The following is a 26,997-nucleotide window of genomic DNA, read 5'->3' as shown; positions in this document are numbered from 1 at the left end:
TTGGATGATGCTCTGTGGGCTTACAGAACAGCATTCAAGACACCTATAGGGACCTCTCCATACCAACTCGTGTATGGTAAGGCATGCCACTTGCCCGTGGAACTGGAACATAAGGCCTATTGGGCAACCAGATTCCTAAACTTAGATGCCAAAATAGCAGGAGAAAAACGATTGCTCCAGCTAAATGAGCTCGAAAATGCCAAGCTTTATAAAGAAAAATCAAAAAAATGGCATGGCAGAAAGCTGTCATCTAGAATCTTTGAACCAGGACAGAAGGTCCTGTTGTTTAACTCTAGATTCAGGCTATTCCCCGGGAAACTGAAATCCCGGTGGAGGGGACCATACGTGATTACAAGTGTGTCACCATATGGTTATGTGGAGCTTCAAGATATTGATTCTGATAAGAAGTTCATTGTCAATGGACAGAGAATTAAGCATTATCTTGAAGGCAACACTGAGCAAGAATGCTCAAGGCTGAAGCTAGATTAAAAGCTCAGCAAGGTCCAGCTAAAGACAATAAAGAAGCGCTTGCTGGGAGGCAACCCAGCCATGGGGCAACAATCCTCCAAGCATTTTGCCCTATTTCTATCTTTATATTTTATATATAGTTCATTGACAACAAGGTAAATAATCATTTACAGAAGACCTCGGCACACAAAACAGAGTAAAAGAGCTCAATGGCAAGAAAACGCCAGTAAAGGGGCATTTTGGGCGTTCAGCGCCCAAATTGGGCATCCACTGGGCGGTGAACGCCAGTAATGGCAGCATTTGGGCGTTCAGCACCAGGAATGGCCACCCACTGGGCGTTGAACGCCAGTAATGGCAGCAACTGGGCGCTGAACGCCCAGGAGATCAGCATTTGGGCGCTGAACGCCCAAAACAGGCAGTGTTTGGGCGTTCAAATGCTAGGAGGACAGGGAGGAGCCATTTCCAGTGATTCCACACGAATTTCCAATTTAATTTTAAAATTTGAATGCTTCAATGCATGATTTTTACATGAATATATCAAGAACCCTGATTTCTAAAATCCTTAATTTTTAAAAAAAATCCAATTTTCCAAATTCAATCCAACTCTTTTCAAAATCTCTTCTGAAAAATCTATCTTTTTCAAAATCTATCTTTTTCACTCAAAAATCTTTTCAACTAATCCATATCTTTTTCAATATCTTTTTCATATTATCTTTTTCAAAATCCAGAATTATCTTTTTCAAAAAAAAAAAAAAAACTATCCTATCTTTTCAAAATTAAACTATATCTTCTATCTTATCTTTTTCAACTCAATCTTTTTATCTTATCTCCTCCAATTTTTCGAAAATCCACCCCTCCCCCCCCTTTAAATTGGGTTCGGCCTCCCCCCCTCCTTTATCAACAAGTGCTACTCCATCTCCTTCTATCCCTCTCCTTTCTTTTCTTTTGCTTGAGGACAAGCAAACCTCTAAGTTTGGTGTGTTTTTCCGAAATCACTAAGATCATGGCTCCCAAAGGGAAACAATACACTCCTAGAGACAAGAAAGAGAGCATTCCAAAACCACTTTGGAATCAAGGGAAGTTCTTATCTAAAGAACATTCAGACCATTATCTTAAAGTAATGGGTCTGAGATCAGTGATCCCGGAAGTTAGATTCGATCTGAAAGAAGATGAATATCCGGAGATCCAGGAGCAAATTCGAATCAGGAACTGGGAAGTCCTAGCTAATCCTGAAACGAAAGCAGGAAGGAACATGGTCCAGGAGTTCTATGCTAATATATGGCAGACTGACAAGCAAAGACTATCTGGAACAGCCTGCTACGAATTTTGAGCCATGGTCAGGGGAAAGATTGTTCATACCACCCCTGACAAGATCAGAGAGATACTAAAGCTACCTCAGCTAAAGGATGATCCAGACTCCTTCAACAGGAGGATGATGAGAGCAGACATTGGCCTGAATAAAATTGGGGAGGACATCTGTATTCCTGGAGCCAGGTGGACCACCAACACAAAGGGCGTCCCAAATCAACTCAAGAGGGAGGATCTCAAACCAGTTGCCAGAGGATGGCTGGACTTCATTGGGCATTCTCTGTTGCCCACCAGCAACCGTTCTGAAGTCACAGTTAAAAGAGCAGTAATGATTCATTGCATCATGATGGGAAAGGAAGTGGAGGTTCATCAGCTGATTTCAACAGAGCTCTATAAGATTGCTAACAAAAATTCAAGAGAGGCCAGGTTGGCTTATCCAAGCGTGATTTCTCTGCTCTGCAAGGACGCTGGAGTCAAGATGGGAATAACTGAATATATCCTAATTGAAAGGCCAATCACCAAAGCATCAATGGAGAGACAACAAGCACAGGAGGATCCTATAAAGAAAAGAGCACAGGAATTCCTTCCAGAGATTCCTCAAGCAGAATATTGGGAACATCTTGAGACGTTTGTCACCAAGATACAGGAAGCTATGGAGCAAATAATAAAACAACAGAAGGAACACAGTCAAATGCTAACCCATATTCTTAAAGAACAAGAGGAACAGGGACGTGACTTAAGGGAACTGAAGCGCCAAAAATCTTCTGTGATACCAAGCCTCCCAAGGATCAGAGGAACCCCCATACCCCCAGATAAAGGTTGTTAATTTCCAATTTCTGCCTTAACTCTGTGACAGTGTCCTTATAAAAAGTTTACCTTAGACGTCATATAGTAGTAATTAGTATCTATTTTGATTTTATCTCCAATTAAGCTATAGTTTATTTTTCTCATCATCAGCAAACATGAATAAAATAGTAGATCTTTTGAATAAGAAGCAATAAAATTTCGAGTTTAAATAAAATAAATTCTAATTGGTTAAATGTGGTGGCAATGCTTTCTGTCTTCTGAATGAATGCTTGAACAGTGCATATGTCTTTTGAATTTGTTGTTTAAGACTGTTAAATATGTTGGCTCTTGAAAGAATGATGAAGGTGTCAAGTGAAAACTTGAGACTGAACGGTTAAAGTCAAGGTCCAAAGGCAAAAAGAAGAGTGTGCTTAAGAACTCTGGACACCTCTAATTGGGGACTTTAGCAAAGCTGAGTCACAATCTGAAAAGGTTCACCCAATTATGTGTCTGTGGCATTTATGTATCCGGTAGTAATACTGGAAAACAAAGTGCTTAGGGCCAAGGCCAAGACTCATAAAGAAGCTGTGTTCAAGAATCATCACACTGAACTAAGAGAATCAATAACACTATCTGAATTCTGAGTTCCTATAGATGCCAATCACTCTGAGCTTCAATGGATAAAGTGAGATGCCAAAACTGTTCAGAAGCAAAAAGCTACTAGTCCCGCTCATCTAATTAGAATCTGAGCTTCAATCAAAAACTCTGAGATATTATTGCTTCTCAACCTATTAGTCTTCTATTTTATTTGTCTAGTTGCTTGAGGACAAGCAACAGTTTAAGTTTGGTGTTGTGATGAGCGGATATTTTATACGCTTTTTGGGGATAATTTCATATAGTTTAGAGTGTGTTTTAGTTAGTTTTTAGTCTATTTCTAGTAGTTTTTAGGAAAAATTCATATTTCTGGACTTTACTATGAGTTGTGTGTTTTTCTGTAATTTCAGGTATTTTTCTGGCTGAAATTGAAGGAGCTGAGCAAAAATCTGATTCAGGCTGAAAAAGGACTGCTGATGCTGTTGGATTCTGACCTCCCTGCACTCAAAGTGGATTTTCTGGAGCTACAGAACCTGAAATGGCGTGCTTCCAATTCCGTTGGAAAGTAGACATCCAGGGCTTTCCAGCAATATATAATAGTCCATACTTTGCACAAGAATTGACGACGTAAACTGGCGTTCAACGCCAGCCTTCTGCCCAATTCTGGCGTCCAGCGCCAGAAAAGGATCAAAAACTGGAGTTGAACGCCCAAACTGGCACAAAAACTGGCGTTCAACTCCACAAATGGCCTCTGCACGAAATCTCAGCCCCAGCACACACCAAGTGGGCCCCAGCACACCAAGTGGGCCCCAGAAGTGGGTCTCTGCATCATCCATCATAGTCCACTCATATTTTGTAACCCTAGGCTACTAGTTTAGTATTTAAACAACTTTTAGAGACTTATTTTGTATCTCATGATTTTCAGATCTAAACTTTGTATTCTCTGACGGCATGAGTCTCTAAACCCCATTGTTGGGGGTGAGGAGCTCTGCTATGTCTCGATGAATTAATGCAAGTATTTCTGTTTTCCATTCAAACACGCTTGTTCCTATCTAAGATGTTCATTCGCGCTTAACTGTGATGGAAGTGATGATCCGTGACAGTCATCACCTTCCTCAAACCATGAACGCGTGCCTGACAACCACCTCCGTTCTATATACGATTGAATGAGTATCTCTTAGATTCCTTAATCAGAATCTTCGTGGTATAAGCTAGAACAGATGGCAGCATTCATGAGAATCCGGAAAGTCTAAACCTTGTCTGTGGTATTCCGAGTAGGATTCAAGGATTGAATGACTGTGACGAGCTTCAAACTCCTGAAGGCTGGGCGTTAGTGATAGACGCAAAAGGATAGTAAATCCTATTCCAACCGGATCGAGAACCAACCGGTGATTAGCCGTGCTGTGACAGAGCGCGTGAGCGTAGTTTTCACTGGAAGGATGGAAGGTAGCCATTGACAACGGTGATCCACCAACACACAGCTTGCCATAGGGGGACGTGCATGCGTGAACAAGAAGACAGAGGAAAGCAGAGATTCAGAAGACAAAGCATCTCCAAAACTCCAACATATTCTCCATTACTGCACAACAAGTAACTTTTAATTTATGCTCTACTGGTTACTCACAATTCAATTGATAAACATAATTGACTTCCTGACTAAGATTTACAAGATAACCATAGATTGCTTCAAACCAACAATCTCCGTGGGATTCGACCCTTACTCACGTAAGGTATTACTTGGACGACCCAGTGCACTTGCTGGTTAGTGGTACGAGTTGTGAAAAGTGTGATTCGCAATTTGTGCTACCAAGATACTTATGTAATTCATTGGTGAGAATTTCAGATAAGCATATAGAGATGCTTAGTTCCTTCTGAATCTCCGCTTTCCTACTGCTTTCATCCAATCCTTCATACTCCTTTCCATGGCAAGCTGTATGTTGGGCATCACCGTTGTCAATGGCTACATCCCGTCCTCTCAGTGAAAATGGTCCAAAATACGCTGTCACCTCACGGCTAATCATCTGTCGGTTCTGATCATGCTGGAATAGAATTCAGTAATCCTTTTGCGTTTATCACTACGCCCAGCACTCGCGAGTTTGAAGCTGGTCACAGCCATCCCTTCCCAGATCCTACTCGGAATACCATAGACAAGGTTTAGACTTTCCAGATCTCAAGAATGGCCGCCAATAATTCTAGCCTATACCACGAAGACTCTGATTGTAGATCAGGAGGCTAAGAGATACACATTCAAGCTTGTTTACATGTATAACGGAAGTGTTTGTCAGGCACGCGTTCATAAGTGAGAATGATGATGAGCGTCACATAATCATCACATTCATCATGTTCTTGTGTGTGAATGAATATCTTAGAGATGAAATAGGATTGAATTGAATAGAAAAACAATAGTACTTTACATTAATTCCTGAGGAACAGCAGAGCTCCACACCTTAATCTATGGTGTGTAAAAACTCTACCGTTGAAAATACATAAGTGAAAATAGGGTAGACATGGCCGAGTGGCCAGCCTCCCATGGAGGTCTAGAGATATAAAATGATCCCAAGCTCCCAAGATGATCCAAAGATTTAAATACAATAGTAAAAAGTTCTATTTATACTAAACTAGTTACTAGGGTTACAGAAATAAGTAAATGATGCAGAAATCCACTTCCGGGCCCACTTGGTGTGTGCTTGGGCTGAGCGTTGAAGCTTTCACGTGTAGAGGTCTTCCTTAGAGTTAAACGCCAGTTTGTAACCTGTTTCTGGTGTTTAACTCTGCTTTGCATCCTGTTTCTGGCGTTTAACTCCAGAATAGGGCAGAAAGCTGGCGTTGAATGCCAGTTTGCGTCATCTAAACTCGAGAAAAAGTATAGAATATTATATATTGATGGAAATCCTTGGATGTCTACCTTCCAACGCAATTAAGAGCGCGCCATTTGAACTCTTTTAGCTCCAGAAAATCCAGTTTGAGTGCAAGGAGGTCAGAATCCAACAACATCTGCAATCCTTCTTCAGCCTCTGAATCTGATTTTTGCTCAAGTCCCTCAATTTTAGCCAGAAATTACCTGAAATCACAAAAAAAACACACAAACTCATAGTAAATTCCAGAAATGTGTTTTTTATTTAAAAACTAATAAAAATATACTAAAAACTAACTAAATTATACTAAAAACTATGTAAAAATAATGCCAAAAAGCGTATAAATTATCCGCTCATCACAACACCAAACTTAAATTGTTGCTTGTCCCCAAGCAACTGAAAATCAAATAGGATAAAAAGAAGAGAATATACTATAAATTCCAAAATATCAATGAAACTTAGCTCCAACCAGATGAGCGGGACTAGTAGCTTTTTGCCTCTAAACAGTTTTGGCATCTCACTTTATCCCTTGAAGTTCAGAATGATTGGCATCTATAGGAACTCAGAATTCAAATAGCATTATTGATTCTCCTAGTTCAGTATGTTGATTCTTGAACACAGCTACTTTATGAGTCTTGGCCGTGGCCCTAAGCACTTTGTTTTCCAATATTACCACTGGATACATAAATGCCACAGACACATAACTGGGTGAACCTTTTCAGATTGTGACTCAGCTTTGCTAGAGTCCCCAATTAGAGGTGTCCAGGGTTCTTAAGCACACTCTTTCTGCTTTGGATCACGACTTTAACCGCTCAATCTCAAGCTTTTCACTTGACACCTTCACGCCACAAGCACATGGTTAGGGACAGCTCGGTTTAGCCGCTTAGGCCAGGATTTTATTCCTTTGGGCCCTCCTATCCACTGATGCTCAAAGTCTTGGATCCTTTTTATTACCCTTGCCTTTTAATTTTAAGGGCTATTGGCTTCTTCTGCTCGCTTTTTTTCTTTTTCTTTCTTTTTTTTTCGCCTTCTTTTTTTTCGCATTTTTTTCTGCAAGGTTTATTCTTCACTGCTTTTTCTTGCTTCAAGAATCAATTTTATGATTTTTTGGATTATCAACTAACATTTGTCCTTTTTCATCATTCTTTTAAGAGCCAACAATTTTAACATTCATAAACAACAAATTCAAAAGACATATGCACTGTTCAAGCATTCATTCAGAAAAACAAAAAGTTATAAGAGATACGTTGCAAGTACGTTCTTAACCAACCGAAAATTAACTTATCAATATAGAAGGGTTGTCACAAATTAAAATAAAAATCAAAATACTGGGAGTATGAATCCCAGGTCATCTCCCAACGAGTTGCAGAAAGATGTGCTATTTTATTAATCAGATGTTTTCAAAAGTGGTTTGAGTTGATAAATAGGAATTTAAATTAGAGAATTTATGTAATTTTAAATAAAAGCCTTGACTGGGAGTAGATTAGTTGGAAGCCCTATTCTTGTTGGAGTACTCTCAAGATTAATTGATAATTGAAAGTTGTCCTGCTTAGTTACCCTTTACTAGGTAGAGGGAAGTCAAGCAAGTTGGAAGGTTGTTTCTAGTCACAAGTCCTAATCCTCTCCCTTGGGAAGGACTAGTGTCAATAACTAGAGGGCGATTCAACAATAAACCCAATTACAATTTTTCTCTTGAGTAATCCAACTCGAGGGTTCCTTTCAATCATCCCCCAATCAAGTTATGGAACTACTCGCTCATTATGAATGTAAAATTCATAGAATAAGGAAGGGAAATACTGAAAGTCATAATAAACAATAATCAAAAGGATCAATTAGAAATAAAAATAGTTCTTGTATAAATAAATTCTAGAAATAATCCAAGAGTAAATCTGAGTAAATAAAGAACATGAAATAGTAAGTAACAAGTAAGGAAACAAACTAGAATGGCGAAGTCTTGACGGAGGTAATAACTCTTCTCAATATTCCAATCCAAAAAGCAATAAAATCAAATCATAAGAATTATGAATATGTAGAGAGAAAACCTAGAAGAGAGGTAAAATCAGATCTAAAACTAAAACTATGTGGAATGAATGTTGTCTTCTGTCTCTGCATGTTCCCTGGCTCTAATCTGCTTTTCTGGGCCGAAAATTGGGTCAAAACAGGGCCCAAAATCACCCCCAGCGAATTCTGCAGATTTTGCAGATCGCGCATGTCACGTGATCGCGTCATCCAGGCGTTCGCGTCATCCAACGTTTTGCCTTGCCATGCGTGTGCGTCGTCCACGCCTTCGCGTCACTGGTGTAGTTTTCAATCCGCGCGGTCGCGTTAGCCATGCGTCCGCGTTACTGCAATTTCCTCTATATCGCACGGTCGCGTGAGCCATGTGTCCGTCTCACTTCTCGCTGGTCATCTCCTTAATTTCTTGTGTTCCTTCCATTTTTGCAAGCTTCCTTTCCAATCTGCAAGTCATTCATGCCCTATAGAGCCTGAAATACTTAACACAAATCACGGCATTGAATGGAATAAAGAAGAATTAAAATACAAAATTAAAAGTCTCTAGGAAGCAAGTTTTTAACCATAATGTATTTTTAGGAAGGAATTATAAATGCATGCTTATTTAATGAATAAGTGGGTAAAGATTTGATAAAACCACACAATTAAACACAATATAAACAATAAAATAATGGTTTATCAACCTCTCCACACTTAGATATTAGCATGTCCTCATGCTTAATTGAAGGAGATAAAATAAATGAGTAGGAACATGTAAAACTCATGCAATGCAATGCAACCTATATATGTGAATGCAACTATATGATTTTTATCCACTTGGTTAAAAGTGAATAAGCTCTTCAAGACAATCACAAATCAAATTCCACTAATTCAATTCTTATACAGTAAGAACAGATAAAAATGCAAGAAAGTAGCTCATGAAAGCAGGGAACATAGAATTTAAGCATTGAACCCTCACTGATGATGTATGTATGCTCTAATCTCTCTTGTGTATAGGGTGATCACTCTATTCTTCTCTAATCATGCTTTCTAATTTTTGTTCTTCACCTAACCAATCAACAACATTTAATATACCAATGCAAACATCATGAGGTCTTTTCAAGGTTGTAATGGGGCCAAGGTAAGGGTAAGGATACACATATGGTTAAGTAAGCTTTATAAATTGAATATTTAATTAACCTAAGCTTTAACCCACACATATGTACATTCTATATAACTTAAATTTCATACCTAGCTACCCAAAATTTCTCTTTCACATTCCTTACTCATGTATCAACTTTAATTTTAATTTTATCATACATGCATTGATCTTGGAATTCTTAACTTAACATTGGGGTAATTTTGTCCCCTTATTTAATTATTGAATATTTTTTAATTTTTTTTAAATAAAAATAGACATAGCTTATCAATGCACATAGATGTTTAATTCTTATAGTTTCACATGAGCAGGTACCCAAATTCCCATTATATCATCATGACACATTCCCTTATTATCTTTTGTTCCCACAATTTTCCCATACTTAATTAACACACAATTCTATCTTAAGCTAACTAAAGATTCAATTGGGATATAAAATTATTTTTCCGCTTAAGGCTAGTAATGTGGTAAAATAAAGAACAACTGGGATTTAAAAGCTCAAAGTGGCTAACAAAGGCAATAGCAAGGGTAGGCTCAATTTGGATAAGTGAGCTAAACAAATAATGGGCTCAATCATATGCAATCATATGAATATATTGAACATTGGACATATAGGATGAAACAACATATAAATTACAATCATAGAGAAGTAAACACACAAGAACATAATAATTATTGTTAAATAATGTAACCATGTATAAAGGCTCAAAGTCTCACAGGTTGTGTGTTCTTTAGCTCAAAAACCATGTTCCAAATATAACTTGAAGCAAATTTAACACAAAAGTTTAAATTAAAATTAGTGAAATTTTGTTCTAAAAATTAGGGTCTTAGAAGAAACTTACAGTCTTTTCAATCAAGTAGAACATGCATGCAACTAATCTATTACTATGCAATTTATCCTATTCTACAAAAGAAAAATTAACTAAATATCCTATTTTATTGGTGTTAGGGAAGAGAAATTACCTCTGGAAGTCAGGTACTGACCGACCTCCCCACACTTAAGGCTTTGCACCGTCCTCGGTGTCATCTGTCAGGAACAAGGGTCGGCTGGTAGCAATATCTCCACAGTCGGGACCATCATGGCTCCCTGTGCTGGTAAAGGAAGTGAAGTTCGGGGTATCTGAGTCTCTGTATTTTCCCTTAAGTAGCTCCTTGAGGTGTGTGAATCGGCGCTTGTTACGACGCTCTCTTAGCTTTGCTTTGTGTTCCTACCGATCCAACCTTTTAAGTATCTAATGGAGCAGTTGAGTGGTTGTAGGTGCTTGTGGTGTTGAAGGAGGAATCTCTTCAGCCGATTCAGTAGGCTGGCTGGTAGTGGCTGCTGGAGGTCTGATGTATTTCCCGTTAGGGACATACTGATCAACCCGTGGGAGCATGGCTTTGGTGTCCCCAGCTATGTAAGAGACTCCGGCGGCTGAGACGAGATCTGAAACCAAGGCGAGAAAAGGTAAGTTGCCCGCAATTTGTACGTGTCCCATAGCACTCTGGATGTGTCTTGGTAGGTTTAGAGGCTGGTCTGTAAGGATGCACCACAGTAGAACGGCCATGTCTGCAGTGAAGGAGGACTCGTGAGTGCTTGGAAAGATGTAATGGGACATAATCTGTGCCCATACTCGAGCCTCCAAGGTAAGTGCGGAAGCCGATATTCCCTTAGGACGGGAACGATGGTATCCGTAAATCCATCTGCTGCCAGGTAGTGCGATAACTTTGAGAACAGCGTCCCAGTCAAATTGGTACATCTGGCGCTTGAGTACGGCTTCTTGAAATGCGTCTGGTCTTTCTGGAATAGGGGGAAGATCTAGAGCTCATTGAATGGCCTCTTCTGTAATGGGGACTTGCTTCTGACGGACAAAAACAGACTGCAAGGTTGGCAGGTGGAAATTGGAGTAGAACTCTACTACCCAAGAAATATTAACCTGCCGTGGCTGTCTCTGGAGGAAACCCCATTGTCTTCGTGCAATTTGTGGCTCAACAAATTCAGCAATATGGTTTGGGAGGATAAGAAGGTGTTCATTGTTGTAACTCCTTTCTGCCAGGATGAAGAACATCTGCTCACAGTAGCGATTGGTAAATCGCGCAGTGTCCTTTGCTGGAAAGGCTTTTTCTTTATCATAAACCTTTATAATTGATGACAAGTCATCTTAGCCTAGTTTCACTAGCCTTTTTCTTTTGTTTTCAACTGAATTATGCACTTTCTTGAGCAATAAGCAAGCCAATTGGGTAGATTTTCATGTTTCCTTTGATTTAATCAACCATGTATGAATTCATGCTATTTCATGAGGTTTTATGCTATAATTGTCACATATTATGAAAGAATGAATATCTCATGATTTTGAGCATAACTTTGATGTGTTTGGTTGATTAATGATAGGTGAAGAAAGCTTGGAGAAAGGTTGAAGCAAGAAGGAATGGTTAGGAGGAAGAGAGGACAAAAAGTTTGAGCAAAAGTTTGCCTCAAACTTTAGCTCAAACTTTTGGATTAATTGAAAATGAACCAGGAAGCAAAAAGCTGGACCAAAAGTTAGCCTCAAACTTTTTGGCTAACTTTTGGGCAAAAGCTGGAGCAAAAGTTAGCCTCAAACTTTTTGGCTAACTTTTGGCATCACAAAACACTCCCTGGATGAGCAAAAGTTTGCGCCAACGTTAGTCCCTAACTTTTTGGCTAACGTTGGCGCCATGAATAAGCAAGGGGAGGCCAATGTTGGAGCAAAAGTTAGACCCCTAACTTTTGCCCCAACGTTGGTATCAGCAAGGAAGGGTGCTGATGTGAAAAGTTGGAGCAAAAGTTAGCCCCTAACTTTTACTCCAACTTTTACTCAAGCTTTCATAATTCCAACCCGGTTCAATTCGGTTCTTCCCCAAACTCCCAGAGCAATCAACCAAGGCCTCTCTCAACCCAATTCCATCAAGAGCAAAGGCCCAATTGAAGGCTTGAAGACCATTTGAAGAACGTGTATAAATAGCATAGGATTTAAGTTTTTCAGGGAGCTTCCCTTTTAGTTTTTCAGAATTGCTTTCTTTTCAGTTTTGCTTAGAGCTCACTTTTATTTTTCTTAGCATTATTGTTTAATTCAAGAGAATTTGGGAGGAGAATTGATCTCTCTTCTTCCTTGTTCTTGCCCAGCACTCTTTACTTTTCTTGTCTTGGATTTTGGGTGGAGAATTGAAGAAATTCTGTTTGAATCTCACCTTGGGATCTTGTTTAATTTTCTGCTTAATTGAATTTCAGTTTCAGTTACTTGCTTCTTCATCTACTTTCTTTGCAATTTACAATCTCCTTTGCAATTGTTCTTGTTGGATCTAGGAAGGCATTGAGATCTAGACTTGGTTTTCTAGTCTCTTGGGTCCTGAGATCTAAATTCCAATTTTACATCCTCTGTTTACTGTTTTTCATGCTCATTTACTTTTCTGTTTTAGATCCGATTCAATCCAAGTCTTCTTCTATTTCTCTGCTTGTTGCAATTTTACATTTCCTTGTTTAATTTCTGCAAATCCAACTCCCCATTCCCTTTACAATTCAAGCCATTTACATTTCTTGCACTTTAAGATTTTGCAATTTACATTTCTTGCGTTCTAAGTTTCTGCCATTTAATTTCTTGTTCTTTAAGATTCAGCACTTTAATTCCTGTTCTCTTTAATTTCATGCCAATTACCCATTCCCTTTAATTTCTATGCAATTTAAATTCTGCAAATCAAAAATCTCTCAACCAAATCTTGCTTCGCTTGACTAAATCAACCACTAAACTAAAATTGCTCAATCCTTCAATCCCTGTGGGATCGACCTCACTCCCGTGAGTTATTATTACTTGATGCGACCCAGTGCACTTGCCGGTTAAGTGTGGGTGTTTTGGAGAAATTCGTTTTTCCACGAAAATATCCTATCAAGTTTTTGACGCCGTTGCCGGGGATTGACTAGATTGACAATGATTAAGTGAGGTGGCAGTTTAGATCAAGCACTTTTTCTTTAATTTTTGACTAACCCACTAACTGTTTGAAGTTTTGTCTCAACTGACTACACTCAATTTGCAAAAGTATCACTGTGTGTTCCATTGTTGATTTATATGTCATAGGGAAGAAGAGCAGCCAAAGGGAAGGATATCATTGAAGAAGGAGTTTCTGAGAAAGAAGAACACCACAACATGAAGCCACAACTCATTACACTAATAGAGAAAAATTGTTCCTATGGTGGAAATCCATTGGAGGACCCTAAACAGCACCTATCCATTTTTCTGAAAACTTGTGGTGCTGTCAATCTCAATGGTGTAAACCATGATACCTGTAAGCTCTTGTTATTTCCCTTCTCACTGAAGGATGAAGCGGCACAATGGCTTGAAACCTTTCCCCAAGGAAGTATCACTAGTTGGGATGATTTGGTTGCTAAGTTCCTAGCCAAATTCTCATCATCTCGACAAAACATTAAGATGAAAGAAGGAATACATCCATTCATACAAACAAAGGAAGAACCATTGTTCAAAGCATGGGAAAGATACAAGAAAGCAAGTGACAAGGTGGATTTTCAAGCGTTCTATGAAGGATTAACCTCAGAAACAAGAAGAGCAGTAGATTACTTCTCAGATGGCCTACTCAAGGCAACAGCAACCATCCAAGGAACTGCAGAGTTCAGTGACAAAAGAGCCAATAACCAACACTCATTTGAGACCCCACGGAATGCAATTTCAGAAAAGGAAGTAATGAATCTTGAAGGAGTGAGAGCAATCATGAATCAAAATAAACAGCTATACCAGCAAACTCAGCAGCAATTGGAATTAATAGCTAGACAAATTGATTCTCTACATTCTGCCACAGTGAATGCATAATTTCCACCATGGAAACCACATTCTTATCTAAGAATGAGGGAATCTCAGCATCAGGAACAAAGGGACTTCAACTATAACAACCCCAACTTCCCAAACCTGCAAAAACACCACCATACCAACAAAAATCACTACACACCACCCCAATATACACACCTCCGGCCGTGTCCTACCTCACCATCCGCCCAAAATGACTTACATCAATCACCATAATTAACACAGCCACAACCAATCCTAAACTTCCAAAGACTCTATGTTCTAGAAATGATGATGGAAAGGTTTATGAAAATTCAAGAAATGACAATAATAGAGCAGGAGGATATAAGGAAAAACCAAGAGGCATATCTCAAGAGAATTGAAAGGCACATGGAACAACTGGTTCAAAACCTTGCTAAACTGGGCGAGAGAGAGGGAGATATGTCCCTAAGAGCCACTGAAGATGACTCAAAGAACAGTGAAAAAGCTGCTGGGTTGAAAGGGAAAGCAGTTATGGAAAACAGTGAGAAGGCTACGGGAAAAGAAACAACTATCAAGGAGAAGCCTACGGTGAGAGGAGGAAACCAAAGGCAACAGAAACCTCAACTTCCATGATCAGAAGATGAAGGATGTCAAGCTAGTGACAATAAAAGAGCGCTTGTTGGGAGGCAACCCAACCTGAGGTAGTTTTCTGTTCATAACTATTTTAATAAAAAGGTTAATTAGTTTTATCTATAATGCAAGAAGCTAAGTTTGGTGTTGCACACCAAAACAATCTAAAGGAGAATGCAGGATTCTAAGTTTGGTGTTTCACCAAAATCCCATTATAAAACACATTCTCACTTTCTGCATAATGCTGGCTTCAAGCATGTTGGATGAACTAGTTAACTATTCTGCTGTTTCCTAGTTTTCAGTTTTATTGCTTTTGAAAAAGAAGAAGAAAAAGAAAAAAAAATTTATTATCACACATGGTTAATTTGATGCATGAAAACCATTGGCAAGGTACTAAGTTTGGTGTTCCCACACCAAAGTAAGTTCAAAAGCCCATAAATAAATCAGCCAGACTAACCATTGTTTCCAAGTGCTTGGGGAACAAGCAACTTTCAATATCTTTGCAGAGGTCCATACAAGCTTTTGGAAGGATTAAGAATCATCAACCAAAGAAACAAAAGATGAACCTAAAGGCCAGCAATGATGATGATGAGAAGAAGGAAAGCAAGTGAACTCCAAAAGGTTGTATTGTTAAGTGATTATCTTATATCAAACACTGCTATGATTGAGAGTGGTTTAGTTTCCCTGATTATCTGTCTGTTTAGCATGGTTTCTTTTCTGTAATTCATTAAGCAAGATGCTTGATCATTCACAACATTTTTCTCTTCAAAACTTGTTTGCACTCAATGTTCAAAAAAATTGCATCACATGAAAGTTCTTTGAAAAGAAGGATTGAGGAATTAAACAATTTTGAGGCAAGCAAAAGATTAGGAGAAGTGGCGGTTCTAGTTGTATGATTATGTATTGAGGTTGCATGCTTGTGAAAACTTGCATGGGAGCTCATAGGCAGGACATGAAGTTCAAAGAAGTATTATGGAGATTCTCAAAAATTTATTGATCCAAGAAGCAGCAAACAAAACAAAAGAAAGAAAAGAAAATACAAAAACAAAAAGAACATGGCCCAAGGCTCTGAGCATCAATTACTAGGCAGAAAAAGAAAGAAGAAACAATGACTCAAAGAGTTGTTAGCCTAGTAAAATGCTTGTGGTTGAGTTGTGTCAAAGAAAGAGGCTTGAGCAAGTAAATCCTTAGGGGTGCTTCAACACCTAATACCTTAAAACCAACTGGTTTAGGAGTATTGATTGAAAGCTTATCTAAAGAGCCTCTTTGAGACATGACACTTAGAGTCAAGGCCAAAGCAAAGAAACTATAAGCTGCTTCAAGGTGACTACATATAAAGAGATCTCCATGATACCATTTGGATGAAAATCCTAAGACCTAAGACTCCCAATATGTGAGGACTAGTAAGCACTGAAGCCCTTGTATGAGCATATAATTTAGAGTTCACCCCACTGTTACTTAATCACTTCACTCACAGGACTTTACAAGTTGTTTTTCAATCCATCTTAAATGAAAGAACCATTGAGCATAATTTATTCCTTGCTTGGGGACAAGCAAGCTTTAAGTTTGGTGTTGTGATGAAAAGTCATCTTAGCCTAGTTTCACTAGCCTTTTTCTTTTGTTTTCAACTGAATTATGCACTTTCTTGAGCCATAAGCAAGCCAATTGGGTAGATTTTCATGTTTCCTTTGATTTAATCAACCATGTATGAATTCATGCTATTTCATGAGGTTTTATGCTATAATTGTCACATATTATGAAAGAATGAATATCTCATGATTTTGAGCATAGCTTTGATGTGTTTGGTTGATTAATGATAGGTGAAGAAAGCTTGGAGAAAGGTTGAAGCAAGAAGGAATGGTTAGGAGGAAGAGAGGACAAAAAGTTTGAGCAAAAGTTTGCCTCAAACTTTAGCTCAAACTTTTGGATTAATTGAAAATGAACCAGGAAGCAAAAAGCTGGACCAAAAGTTAGCCTCAAACTTTTTGGCTAACTTTTGGGCAAAAGCTGGAGCAAAAGTTAGCCTCAAACTTTTTGGCTAACTTTTGGCATCACAAAACACTCCCTGGATGAGCAAAAGTTTCCGCCAACGTTAGCCCCTAACTTTTTGGCTAACGTTGGTGCATGAAAAACACTCCCTGGACTAGCAAAAGTTTGCGCCAACGTTAGCCCCTAACTTTTTGGCTAACGTTGGCACCATGAATAAGCAAGGGGAGGCCAAGGTTGGAGCAAAAGTTAGACCCCTAACTTTTGCCCCAACGTTGGTATCAGCAAGGAAGGGTGCTGATGTGAAAAGTTGGAGCAAAAGTTAGCCCCTAACTTTTACTCCAACTTTTACTCAAGCTTTCATAATTCCAACCCGGTTCAATTCGGTTCTTCCCCAAACTCCAAGAGCAATCAACCAAGGCCTCTCTCAACCCAATTCCATCAAGATCAAAGGCCCAATTGAAGGCTTGAAGACCATTTGAAGAACGTGTATAAATAGCATAGGATTTAAATTTTTCAGGGAGCTTCCCTTTTAGTTTTTCAGAATAGCTTTCTTTTCAGTTTTGCTTAGAGCTCACTTTTATTTTTCTTAGCATTGTTGTTTAATTCAAGAGAATTTGGGAGGAGAATTGATCTCTCTTCTTCCTTGTTCTTGCCCAGCACTCTTTACTTTTCTTGTCTTGGATTTTGGGTGGAGAATTGAAGAAATTCTGTTTCAATCTCACCTTGGGATCTTGTTTAATTTTCTGCTTAATTGAATTTCAGTTTCAGTTACTTGCTTCTTCATCTACTTTCTTTGCAATTTACAATCTCCTTTGCAATTGTTCTTGTTGGATCTAGGAAGGCATCGATATCTAGACTTGGTTTTCTAGTCTCTTGGGTCCTGAGATCTAAATTCCAATTTTACATCCTCTGTTTACTGCTTTTCATGCTCATTTACTTTTCTGTTTTAGATCCGATTCAATCCAAGTCTTCTTCTATTTTTCTGCTTGTTGCAATTTTACATTTCCTTGTTTAATTTCTGCAAATCCAACTCCCCATTCCCTTTACAATTCAAGCCATTTACATTTCTTGCACTTTAAGATTTTGCAATTTACATTTCTTGCGTTCTAAGTTTCTGCCATTTAATTTCTTGTTCTTTAAGATTCAGCACTTTAATTCCTGTTCTCTTTAATTTCATGCCAATTACCCATTCCCTTTACTTTCTATGCAATTTAAATTCTGCAAATCACAAATCTCTCAACCAAATCTTGATTCGCTTGACTAAATCAACCACTAAACTCTAATTGCTCAATCCTTCAATCCCTGTGGGATCGACCTCACTCCCGTGAGTTATTATTACTTGATGCGACCCGGTGCACTTGCCGGTTAAGTGTGGGTGTTTTGGAGAAATTCGTTTTTCCACGAAAATATCCCATCAATAATCCTCTTAGTTCTTTTTGTTGAGGGTTTAACTGCAGTTGAAGAAGGCTCTGCCACTAATACTCATTTTGTTCCTCTCATTGCTGATGATTTGGGAGCAGCTTTCTCCTTGCCTTTCTTGGTGGCCATCCTGAAAGGGAGAAAAGAGAAAGTATGTCAAAATGTCAAGGGGTAGAGCAAGGAAGAGGATGGTATGGGTGGAAATCAATGCACATTAAAGATGAATGAAGTTAACACATGGTCATGACTGCATGTGAAAATTATCATGAGGAATATAGTAAGTGCATATGGTGACAATTAAATGCAAGGTGTTTATTGGCATGTAGGCAAAGGCATGAGTAGCATAGATCAAGCATTCAATGTCCATGTTAAATTACCCCAAAATTCAAACTAACAACCTGTTTGGAATAGCAATTATATTAAATTAATAAAATATAAAAAAGGCTTTTGTGAAAAGTAGGCATTTAGAGTAAAAAGAAATAAAAAAATAGTGCACAATGCCATACGGGCATTTTCACAAACACATAGCATGCATGGTAGGTAAGCTATTGAAAATAATAAGTGGAACATGCAAGCAACCCTTTTAAAAATTAACATAAAATTGCCAAACAAGTTCTTAATAATCCACAAGCAAACCATAGTGAATAATAATGACCCTACTAAATATCTAACACCAATTAAAAGAAAGAGAAAGAAAATGAAAAATATAGATAATACAAGTAAAAAGAAAAAGAAAAGAAGAAGGGAACTTAAATTAAGAAGAAGAATAGAAAAGTAAAGAGGGAAGAAGAAAAGAAAAACCTTGTTAATGGTGATGAGAGAGAGAATAGAAAGTGAGAAAAAAGGAAGGAGGAAGAGAGGGAAAGAAAATAATGAGGGGGAAAAGAAAAAGTAGGATTTGGGGAAGGGAAAGATAAAATATTTGGAAAATTAGGATAAGCTGTGCGGCGCAGGCGACGCGGACGCGTGAGGGACGCGTTCGCGCGACTTGCGCTTAAATGAATTGACGCGGTCGCGGCAGTCACGCGGACGCGGGACTCGTTTTGTGCTACTGGCGCGAGGGCAGCCTCGCGCTCGCACAACTCTCTGTTCAAAACTTTTTTTTGCCAAAAGCCAGGGTGACGCGATCGCATGATCGACACGATCGCGTGAGTGGCCACTATAGGGATATGACGTGGAGGCGTGAGCCATGCGTCCACGTGGTAAGGTTTGTGTGTTCAGCACCAGTCCAGCACCACTCTAGCACAACTTTCGGTCGTGCACCCTTTCTTACATCGATTTCCAGGTCACGCGGCCGTGTGAGTGACGCGGACGCGTGGTAGGCATGTTTCCCATGTGACGCAGACGCGTCAGCGACACGGTCACGTGGGATGATTTGTGCCAAAGGCACGCCTCCAGCCACGCTCCCGTGTGACTCTATGTTCGATTAATTTTTCTCTCTGAGCCACATGCGACGCGGACGCGTCGCGGCTTTCCCTCTCTTTTTTTTTTTAAATTAAAAATATGCAAATGCAGATGCAAACTAAATGTACTAATAAAGAGAAGAGTTATTGAATAAGAAAACTAAGAATAATGAAAGGAACGATCATACCATGGTGGGTTGTCTCCCACCTAGCACTTTGCTTTAACGTCCGTAAGTTAGACGCTCCACTAGCTCAATCTTCAACTGTGAGTGGATCCTCCAAGAGGAAGATATCTAACTCCTTATTTTTCATCACCTTCTCACCATGACATAGCTTCAGATGATGTCCATTCACTTTGATGAGTTCAGAGCTTGAAGGGTGACTTAAGTGAAAAACTCCGTATGGCTCAGCCTTCTCTACTCTATATGGACCTTCCCATCTTGATCTCAACTTGCCTGGCATGAGCCTCAGTCTAGATTTGTAAAGGAGGACTCACTACAAGAAAAATACCCATTCAGCCACACTTTTTTTAAGCTACATTTGAAAAGCGTAGCCTATTCTATGAATAGGCTACGCTTTTCTCCGTGTTGCCTTTTTATAAGAGAAAAGGATACACAATTGTGGCATCATTTAAAAAGTGTAGCCTTAGGTATTATAGAAATCACTTATAAAGCGTAGCCATAGGTTGATATCTATAGGTTCACTTTTCGTATCAAAGGAGACGCTTTTAAAGGGTAGCCTATTTGTTAAGTTTTAGGTGCATTTTAAAAGTGATGCCTAATGTATCTAGTGCAAAAAAATTTAACGCAACTCACAAACACTTAGTAATTTTTTGTTTACTTTTCTCCCTCACTTACCCTCTTCGCGTGGTGCCCTAACCTAGAATCAGAACCCATCTCACCTCTCTCTTCTCTCGCCACTCTATCCCTCAAGCCTGTCGCCGGCTCCTCAAGCTTTGGTCGCCCCGTCAAGCTCGTCGCCGCTCAAGCTTTGGTCGCCCCCTCAAGCTCGTCGCTGCCTCAAGCTCTGTCGCCCCCTCAAACTCGTCACGGCCTCAAGTTCTGTCGCCGCCTCAAGCTCGTCGCCGCCTCAAGCTCACGTCGCCACCTCAAGCACGTCGCCGCCTCGAGCTCGCGTCGCCGCTTCGAGCTCGCGTCGCCGCTTCAAGCTCATCGCCGCCTCGAGCTCGCGTCGCCACTTCAAGCTCATCGCCGCTCAAGCTCTGTCGCGCTCTATCATAGTTCGTAAGCTCGCCTTCCTGCTTCGGCCATCAACGCTTCCTTGGCCCTGAGTCTGGGTTTAGGGTTTCAGCTTCGGCTCGGGTCTTCCATCAACGCTTGCTTCGTCTCTCTGCCTATGTGAGTTTCATCTTCAGCCCTGTTATTCCTCTTTCAATTTTATTGCTGTAAATTATTAGTACATCTTGAATTTATTGCTCAAAGTTGAGTTTGTTGCTGAAATTATGATTTAGCTAATGTTAATCTGCTGTAAATCATATTTGGAGAGTTGAAGTTTTTTTGTTGCTTCCTGAAAGTTATCATAGTTTAAGTTTTTGTTGCTGCCTGAAAGTTATCATAGTTATCATAGCTGAATTTGTTGCTAGAATTCTAGAAGTAGAATTTGTTGTCAACTGTAAGTTGAATTTGATGCTGAACATATCATAAATGTGGTTGTTGCTGGAAGTAGAATTTGTTGCTAGATAATTGAGTTGAGTTGAATTTGTTACTGATCCTTGTTGTTGTTGTGTTGAATTTGTTCTGATTAGGCGAGGTTCTGCGATTATTTGTTTTTTAATTAAGAAGCATCATGTTCTATTTTTAATTTGTTTTTGGTTTTGATGTTTCCCAATTATTTTTGTGATCTTTGTTTCAGGAAAGTGCCATGAATGGCAGGCAGAAGGTTGAGAAAAAAGGTTTAATATGTTACTCCTCTTGATTTTGAAGTTCTTTGATCCCAGTTTCTTCATCTTTTTGTAAATTAAGCATTCATTTCCTGCTTCCATCATGTTAAGCTGTGTTTGATTGTTTTGTGCTCATCATGTTAAGCTGTGTTTGATTGTTTTGCAGTGTTACTTGATGTATATATCTCCTCACTGTTATAAATTTCTTCATTGATAATATTTTAAGTTCTTGCTTTCTTATCATCTTGTACTTTGTTCAAGAGTTGTTGCAGTTGGGAGCTCCTGAGATTGTTCCAGATTATCCAGTTCTTTCTGTTGACGACCTAGCAGATCAAATAGCCGAGGTTCTCAACCTTTTTGGGTGAGTAAGTTCAAGCTTAATCTGTAATTGATTTCCATTTAATGACATAAAGAAAATTAGTTTACACCAATTTCCATTAGGCTTTGAATATTGGCAGTTGTTCGTTTTGAGAAGGCAATCTCACCCCAACATTCTTTTTGTCTGCAGTTTTAGTGCAGTAATGTGCATGGGAGTAGCTGCCGGGGCTTACATTCTTACCTTATTTGCTGTAAGTTATTATGTTGGTGCTATGCAGCCTCTCCCCTTTTTAAATTACATTAGAGTTTCAATGATGGATCGTTCAATTTTTCTAATGGTTTTATGTTTACAATATATGAAGGTTTTGTCAGCCTCTCCCCTTCTTGTTTTGTCAGCTAAGGTTTCTCATTTGGCGTCTGCTGTTACAAAAACATATCTTTTACTCTGGTTTGTTTGCTTTTCTAATTTTGATTCCCCTTGTTTATGAAGGGATACACTGGTGACAAAGAGAATTTGGGAAAATGCGAACAGGTGTGTACTAATTTGTTATAGCCATATCATTATTTATGATAGCTAATTTAGTGTAAATCTAAGTACTCAGAATTATATAGGATATTGTTTGTAGGCTCCATAACTAGGATCCGTCTACCAGCATTTGATTTCTTAGACCCTTTACTTACTTTAAAATCTGATAGGGAGTTGGGAGGAATGGTGGAGAAATGAAGTAGAGAAGAGAGGAAACTTATTTTAAGGGGGAAAAAAAGAAAGTTTAACATTAATGATAGGTATATTTCAGGGCTAAGGTTATCTTTGGATTGAATGCTCTTGTTGGAAGAACATTACAATCTGGTTCTGCAGTTGGACCATGGAACTCTTCCAATGCAGAATCTTTTATCTGTTATACTGTAAGAAAGAATTACAGCATTGCTGGTTGGGAATTTGGTAAGTGTATGCTCCCTGATTACATATATGCCAAAGTAGCAAGCATCAGTGTAATTGATTCAATAAGACTAAAATTAAAAAATGGTGGTTTTAAGACTCATTATCTTTGCCACATAGCAGGATTTCACATTTAGTTTCTAACACAAACATTGCAAGTCTTTCAAGTTCTTTTTGCGAAACAAAAATAACATGTCTCTCTTGATAGAATTAATAGTTTAAATGAATTCCTTCTTGCTTGTGCAGGCAATGAATTGTGCGGGAGTGGAGTTGGAGCAAATGTTTCTGCAGATCAATATGCTTCTGATATTGCTGCATTAAGAAACATATTTCATGATGTATATAGAGGGATCAGGCATAAGCCACTGATCATTGCTCCCGGTGGCTTCTATGATGCAAACTGGTTCCAGGAATTTGTAAACAAATCTGGTAAATCTGTTGATGTGGTATCTCACCACATATATAACCTTGGAGCAGGTATCATCCACCAAAAAGGAATACTACTGTTATAATATTTGACAAATGTTTATGAATTTTGGTTATAACAAAAGCTACTACTTTATCTTACATACAGGAGTTGATGAGCACCTAATTGAAAGAATTCTTGATCCATCATATCTTGATGGAGTGGCTAGCACATTCAGTGGCCTCAAAAACATACTTCAAAAATCAGCAACCAAAGCAAAAGCATGGGTTGGTGAGGCAGGAGGGGCTTACAACAATGGCCACCATCTTGTGTCTGATGCATTTGTCTACAGCTTCTGGTTAGTTTAACTAACTCACCTTGAATTTTTTTTATTATTTTTTAATTTTTTTTGTCATTGGAGATTCTACAAGCATTTACTCTAATGTTAATACATCATAACACAGGTATTTGGATCAGCTTGGAATGTCAACTGTTTATGACACCAGAACATACTGCAGACAGAGTTTGGTTGGAGGAAACTATGGATTACTAAACACTTCTACTTTTGTGCCAAATCCAGATTATTATAGGTACCAAATATTAAATTTCATAGTTGAAGGATGTGCAGCATGTTATTGTGGACTATCTCATTTTAGCTTTCAAGTGTCATTATTACAGAAAAATATATTGTGTGCTCATTTTACAAACTCGCACATACCTTTCTACCATTGGTTGAGGGTGTAGACTTATCATATGCAGATCACACATTCTATCCAATGGTGAAAAGATGTGTTTTGTTTCGATATATAAAATAAAAATGAGTACAAATTATACATTCCTTCTTTGTGAGCTGATATATCTAACTTGTGTTCTGACATATATAGATGTTTACTTCATTAGTTGCTTACCAGATCCACAAGATCCGCAATTGGATTCAAGTAGGATAGTCTTTTAAAGCTTACTGACACTCGTGCTTCTAACAATAAGATGACACTGAAGCACTATCTTTGCAAGGTATAATAACAATTGCACTAAAGGAATATATCATTTGATCACTTACCTTCTTTCCATTTTGCTATTTTGGCTCTAGGTTCTAGCTGATAGGTCGCCTGGACTGCTTGACTTCCACTTAGACCTTGTAAGCCTGGAAGCTGCGACTAAGGTGATGATTTATGCTTGGTTGGAAAAAGAAAATTATTCAACTGCTAATTGCTAGTTTGGTTGGTTTATTGGTTCTGTTTCACTTTGTTCCCCTGTAAAACTGAGCACATATCTCCTCCTCTGACTTCTTGCAATGATATGTGTATCACTTTCGTTTCTTTGTGGCTGAAAATTGTTTGTGCAATTCTGGTTGTTGTATTTCTGATTTTGTGCACTTCTGTTTGCTATGGCTGAAAGTTATATTGCTATTTTTGGCTCTTTTCTTTTCACCATGAACTAGAAGAAACATGGGATGACTTGGTATATATGAATTTTTCCCTATTTTTTTATTCATCTGCCGATAAAAAGCAAATAATACTAGCTATGGTTATAGACTTATAGTATTAGTATTTTCAAATTAAAGTTATTAGTTTTAATTTAAAAAAATGTTACAACAGCAGATATAGTATGTATAACATGATAATAATATATTAAAATTTTAGTTTTTAGGTGCTAGTCCTAGTCATGTTCTATATGTTGCTGTTGCATGTAGTAGTTGGAGGAGTAATAATTCAAGATTGGCTTGTGTAGGAGAGTTCAACTTTTCAAATGTGAAGAGAATAGGGAAACTTTGTGGCAACAGTTCTGATTTTGGCATTGTGGTGGGAGGCAGGGGATTTCTGTCTAGCTGCTAGGGTGATAATTTTTTAAATTATAGCTCTTTATCTTATGGTTTATAGCTTATATTTTTTTTATCTTTGAATTCTAATTTTGGATTTGTGAAACACTACTATGCATTGGTGAAACTTGTACACGGTACAGAAAGGATTAATGATATCAGTCATTGATAGTTTTCAGTTTGGTTTTTTAATTTTTATAATCGCGAATGTCATTATAAATATTTTTCTAATTACTTTTCTATATAATTATGCAGGATAATATTGAGGATGATGATAATGAAGATTAAGTTGATTATTATTGTGGTTTATTGGCTAAGATAGAGTAGTGTTGGGAATGGATACATGTATAGTTGACTAATGACTTTTATTAAAAGATACTTATGTAGGATATAAAATTTTAGTTTTTTATAGAGTATTAGTAGTAAATTCTAAGTGATATCATAGTTATTTTGATATGGCTATGTTTATTTTAATGAGATGTATGAATATTTAAAATTAACATTATTCTAATACTTTTGGATCATTATTATAAATATATTTTGGTTACAGATAATTTTTATTATTTAAAAAAATTATTTAGTATAATTATGTATTTTTTTTATTTTATAATATTTAACTCATTTAATTAAAAATGCAGAATTATTATTATTATTATTATTATATATATATATATATATATATATATAATAAAAAAATAATAATAACGGACCTAAGGCTACATTTATATACAGTAGCTATAGTATGAAAAAAAAAAAAACGAGGGACCTAAGGCTACACTTATAAAAAGTAGCCATGGAATATAATGTGGCTACGCTTGACAGGTGATGCAATAGTGTTGAAAAGCGTAGCCTATTCTAGTAAGAATGGAAGCTGAAAAGCGTAGCCTTTGGTCCTGCGCAGCATCACTTGAAAAGCGTAGCCTATTCCCAAACGCCAAAAGCGTAGCCCTTGGTACAGAAAAGCGTAGCCTTTGAGAATAGGCAACGGCCGAATAGGAATCACCCCAAAAAGCGTAGCCGTAGCCCAAAAAGCGTAGCCGTAGCCTAAGGCATCATTTTTTTTCACTTTTGGCTACACTTTTCAAGTGTACCTGAATGGGTGTTTTTCTTGTAGTGACTAAGTCCCCAGGTTGGAACTCTTTCCTCTTGATGTGTTGATCATGTACAACCTTCATCTTTTCCTTGTACAGCCTTGAGTTCTCATAAGCTTCTAGGCGAAGGCTTTCCAATTCTTGCAATTGCAACTTCCTTTCAGCTCTGGCTTTCTCAAATCCTATGTTGCACTCTTTTACTGCCCAAAAGGCTTTGTGCTCTACTTCAATTGGGAGATGACAGGCTTTTCCATAAACTAAGCGAAAGGGACTCATCCCAAAGGGTGTCTTGTATGCTGTTTTGTATGCCCAAAGTGCATCTTGTAGCCTGGTGCTCCAGTCTCTTCTATGAGGTTTGACTATCTTCTGTAATATGCGCTTTATCTCTCTGTTAGACACCTCGGCTTGCCCATTACTCTTAGGATGGTAGGCTGTTGCTATTTTATGAATTATCCCATGCTTTTTCAGTAATCCTGTTAGTCTCCTGTTACAAAAATGGGTGCCTTGATCGCTCACGATTGCTCGTGGTGATCCAAAGTGAGAAATAATGTGGTTTCTCACAAAGGAAACAACAGTGTTAGCATCATCAGTGCGGGTAGGAATTGCTTCCACCCATTTGGAAACATAATCTACAGCTAACAATATATAAAAATAACCATTAGAATTTGGAAATGGACCCATGAAGTCAATGCCCCAAACATCAAAAATTTCACAGAAAAGCATAATTTGTTGAGGCATCTCATCCTTCCTGGATATATTACCAAATTTTTGGCATGGGAAACAGGATTTACAAAATTCAGCAGCGTCTCTAAAAAGAGTAGGCCACCAGAATCCACAGTCTAAGATTTTTCTAGCTGTCCTTTGAGGGCCAAAATGTCCTCCACTCTCAGATGAGTGACAGGCCTCTAAGATGGACTAAAATTCTGATTGAGGTACACACCTTATAATTACCTGGTCAGCGCCACATCTCCATAAATATGGGTCATCCCATATATAATATTTAGACTCGCTTTTCAGCTTGTCTCTTTGATGCTTAGTAAAGTTTGGAGGAAAAGTGCAGCTAACTAGATAATTAGCTACAGGTGCATACCAAGGGACTACCTCAGATACTGCTTGCAGGTTATCAAAAGGGAAATTATCAGCTATAG

General features: G+C 38.3%; 1 protein-coding gene across 1 annotated transcript; it reads left to right on the top strand.

Moving 5' to 3' along the window:
- Window positions 1–22,313: 22,313 nt before the first annotated feature.
- On the top strand, window positions 22,314–25,255 carry LOC148564892 (heparanase-like protein 3). The gene is made up of 8 exons (XM_088487106.1): window positions 22,314–22,318; window positions 22,391–22,536; window positions 22,780–23,010; window positions 23,108–23,297; window positions 23,446–23,529; window positions 23,840–23,953; window positions 24,030–24,101; window positions 25,014–25,255. Coding segments are annotated over exons 1-5 (573 nt in total). The 3' UTR covers window positions 23,447–23,529; window positions 23,840–23,953; window positions 24,030–24,101; window positions 25,014–25,255.
- Window positions 25,256–26,997: the final 1,742 nt, after the last annotated feature.

The sequence above is a fragment of the Arachis ipaensis genome, chromosome B5 (genome assembly GCF_059453495.1).
Source record: "Arachis ipaensis isolate K30076 ecotype BB chromosome B5, ASM5945349v1, whole genome shotgun sequence".
NCBI classification, from domain to species: domain Eukaryota; kingdom Viridiplantae; phylum Streptophyta; class Magnoliopsida; order Fabales; family Fabaceae; genus Arachis; species Arachis ipaensis.
This window is presented reverse-complemented; position numbering and strand designations above follow the sequence as displayed.

Coding starts and splice junctions, on each gene's coding strand:
- LOC148564892 (XM_088487106.1), top strand. Junction 22,537..22,779: donor CATTGCTGGTTGGGAATTTG/GTAAGTGTATGC, acceptor TTGCTTGTGCAG/GCAATGAATTGTGCGGGAGT. Junction 23,011..23,107: donor CATATATAACCTTGGAGCAG/GTATCATCCACC, acceptor TCTTACATACAG/GAGTTGATGAGCACCTAATT.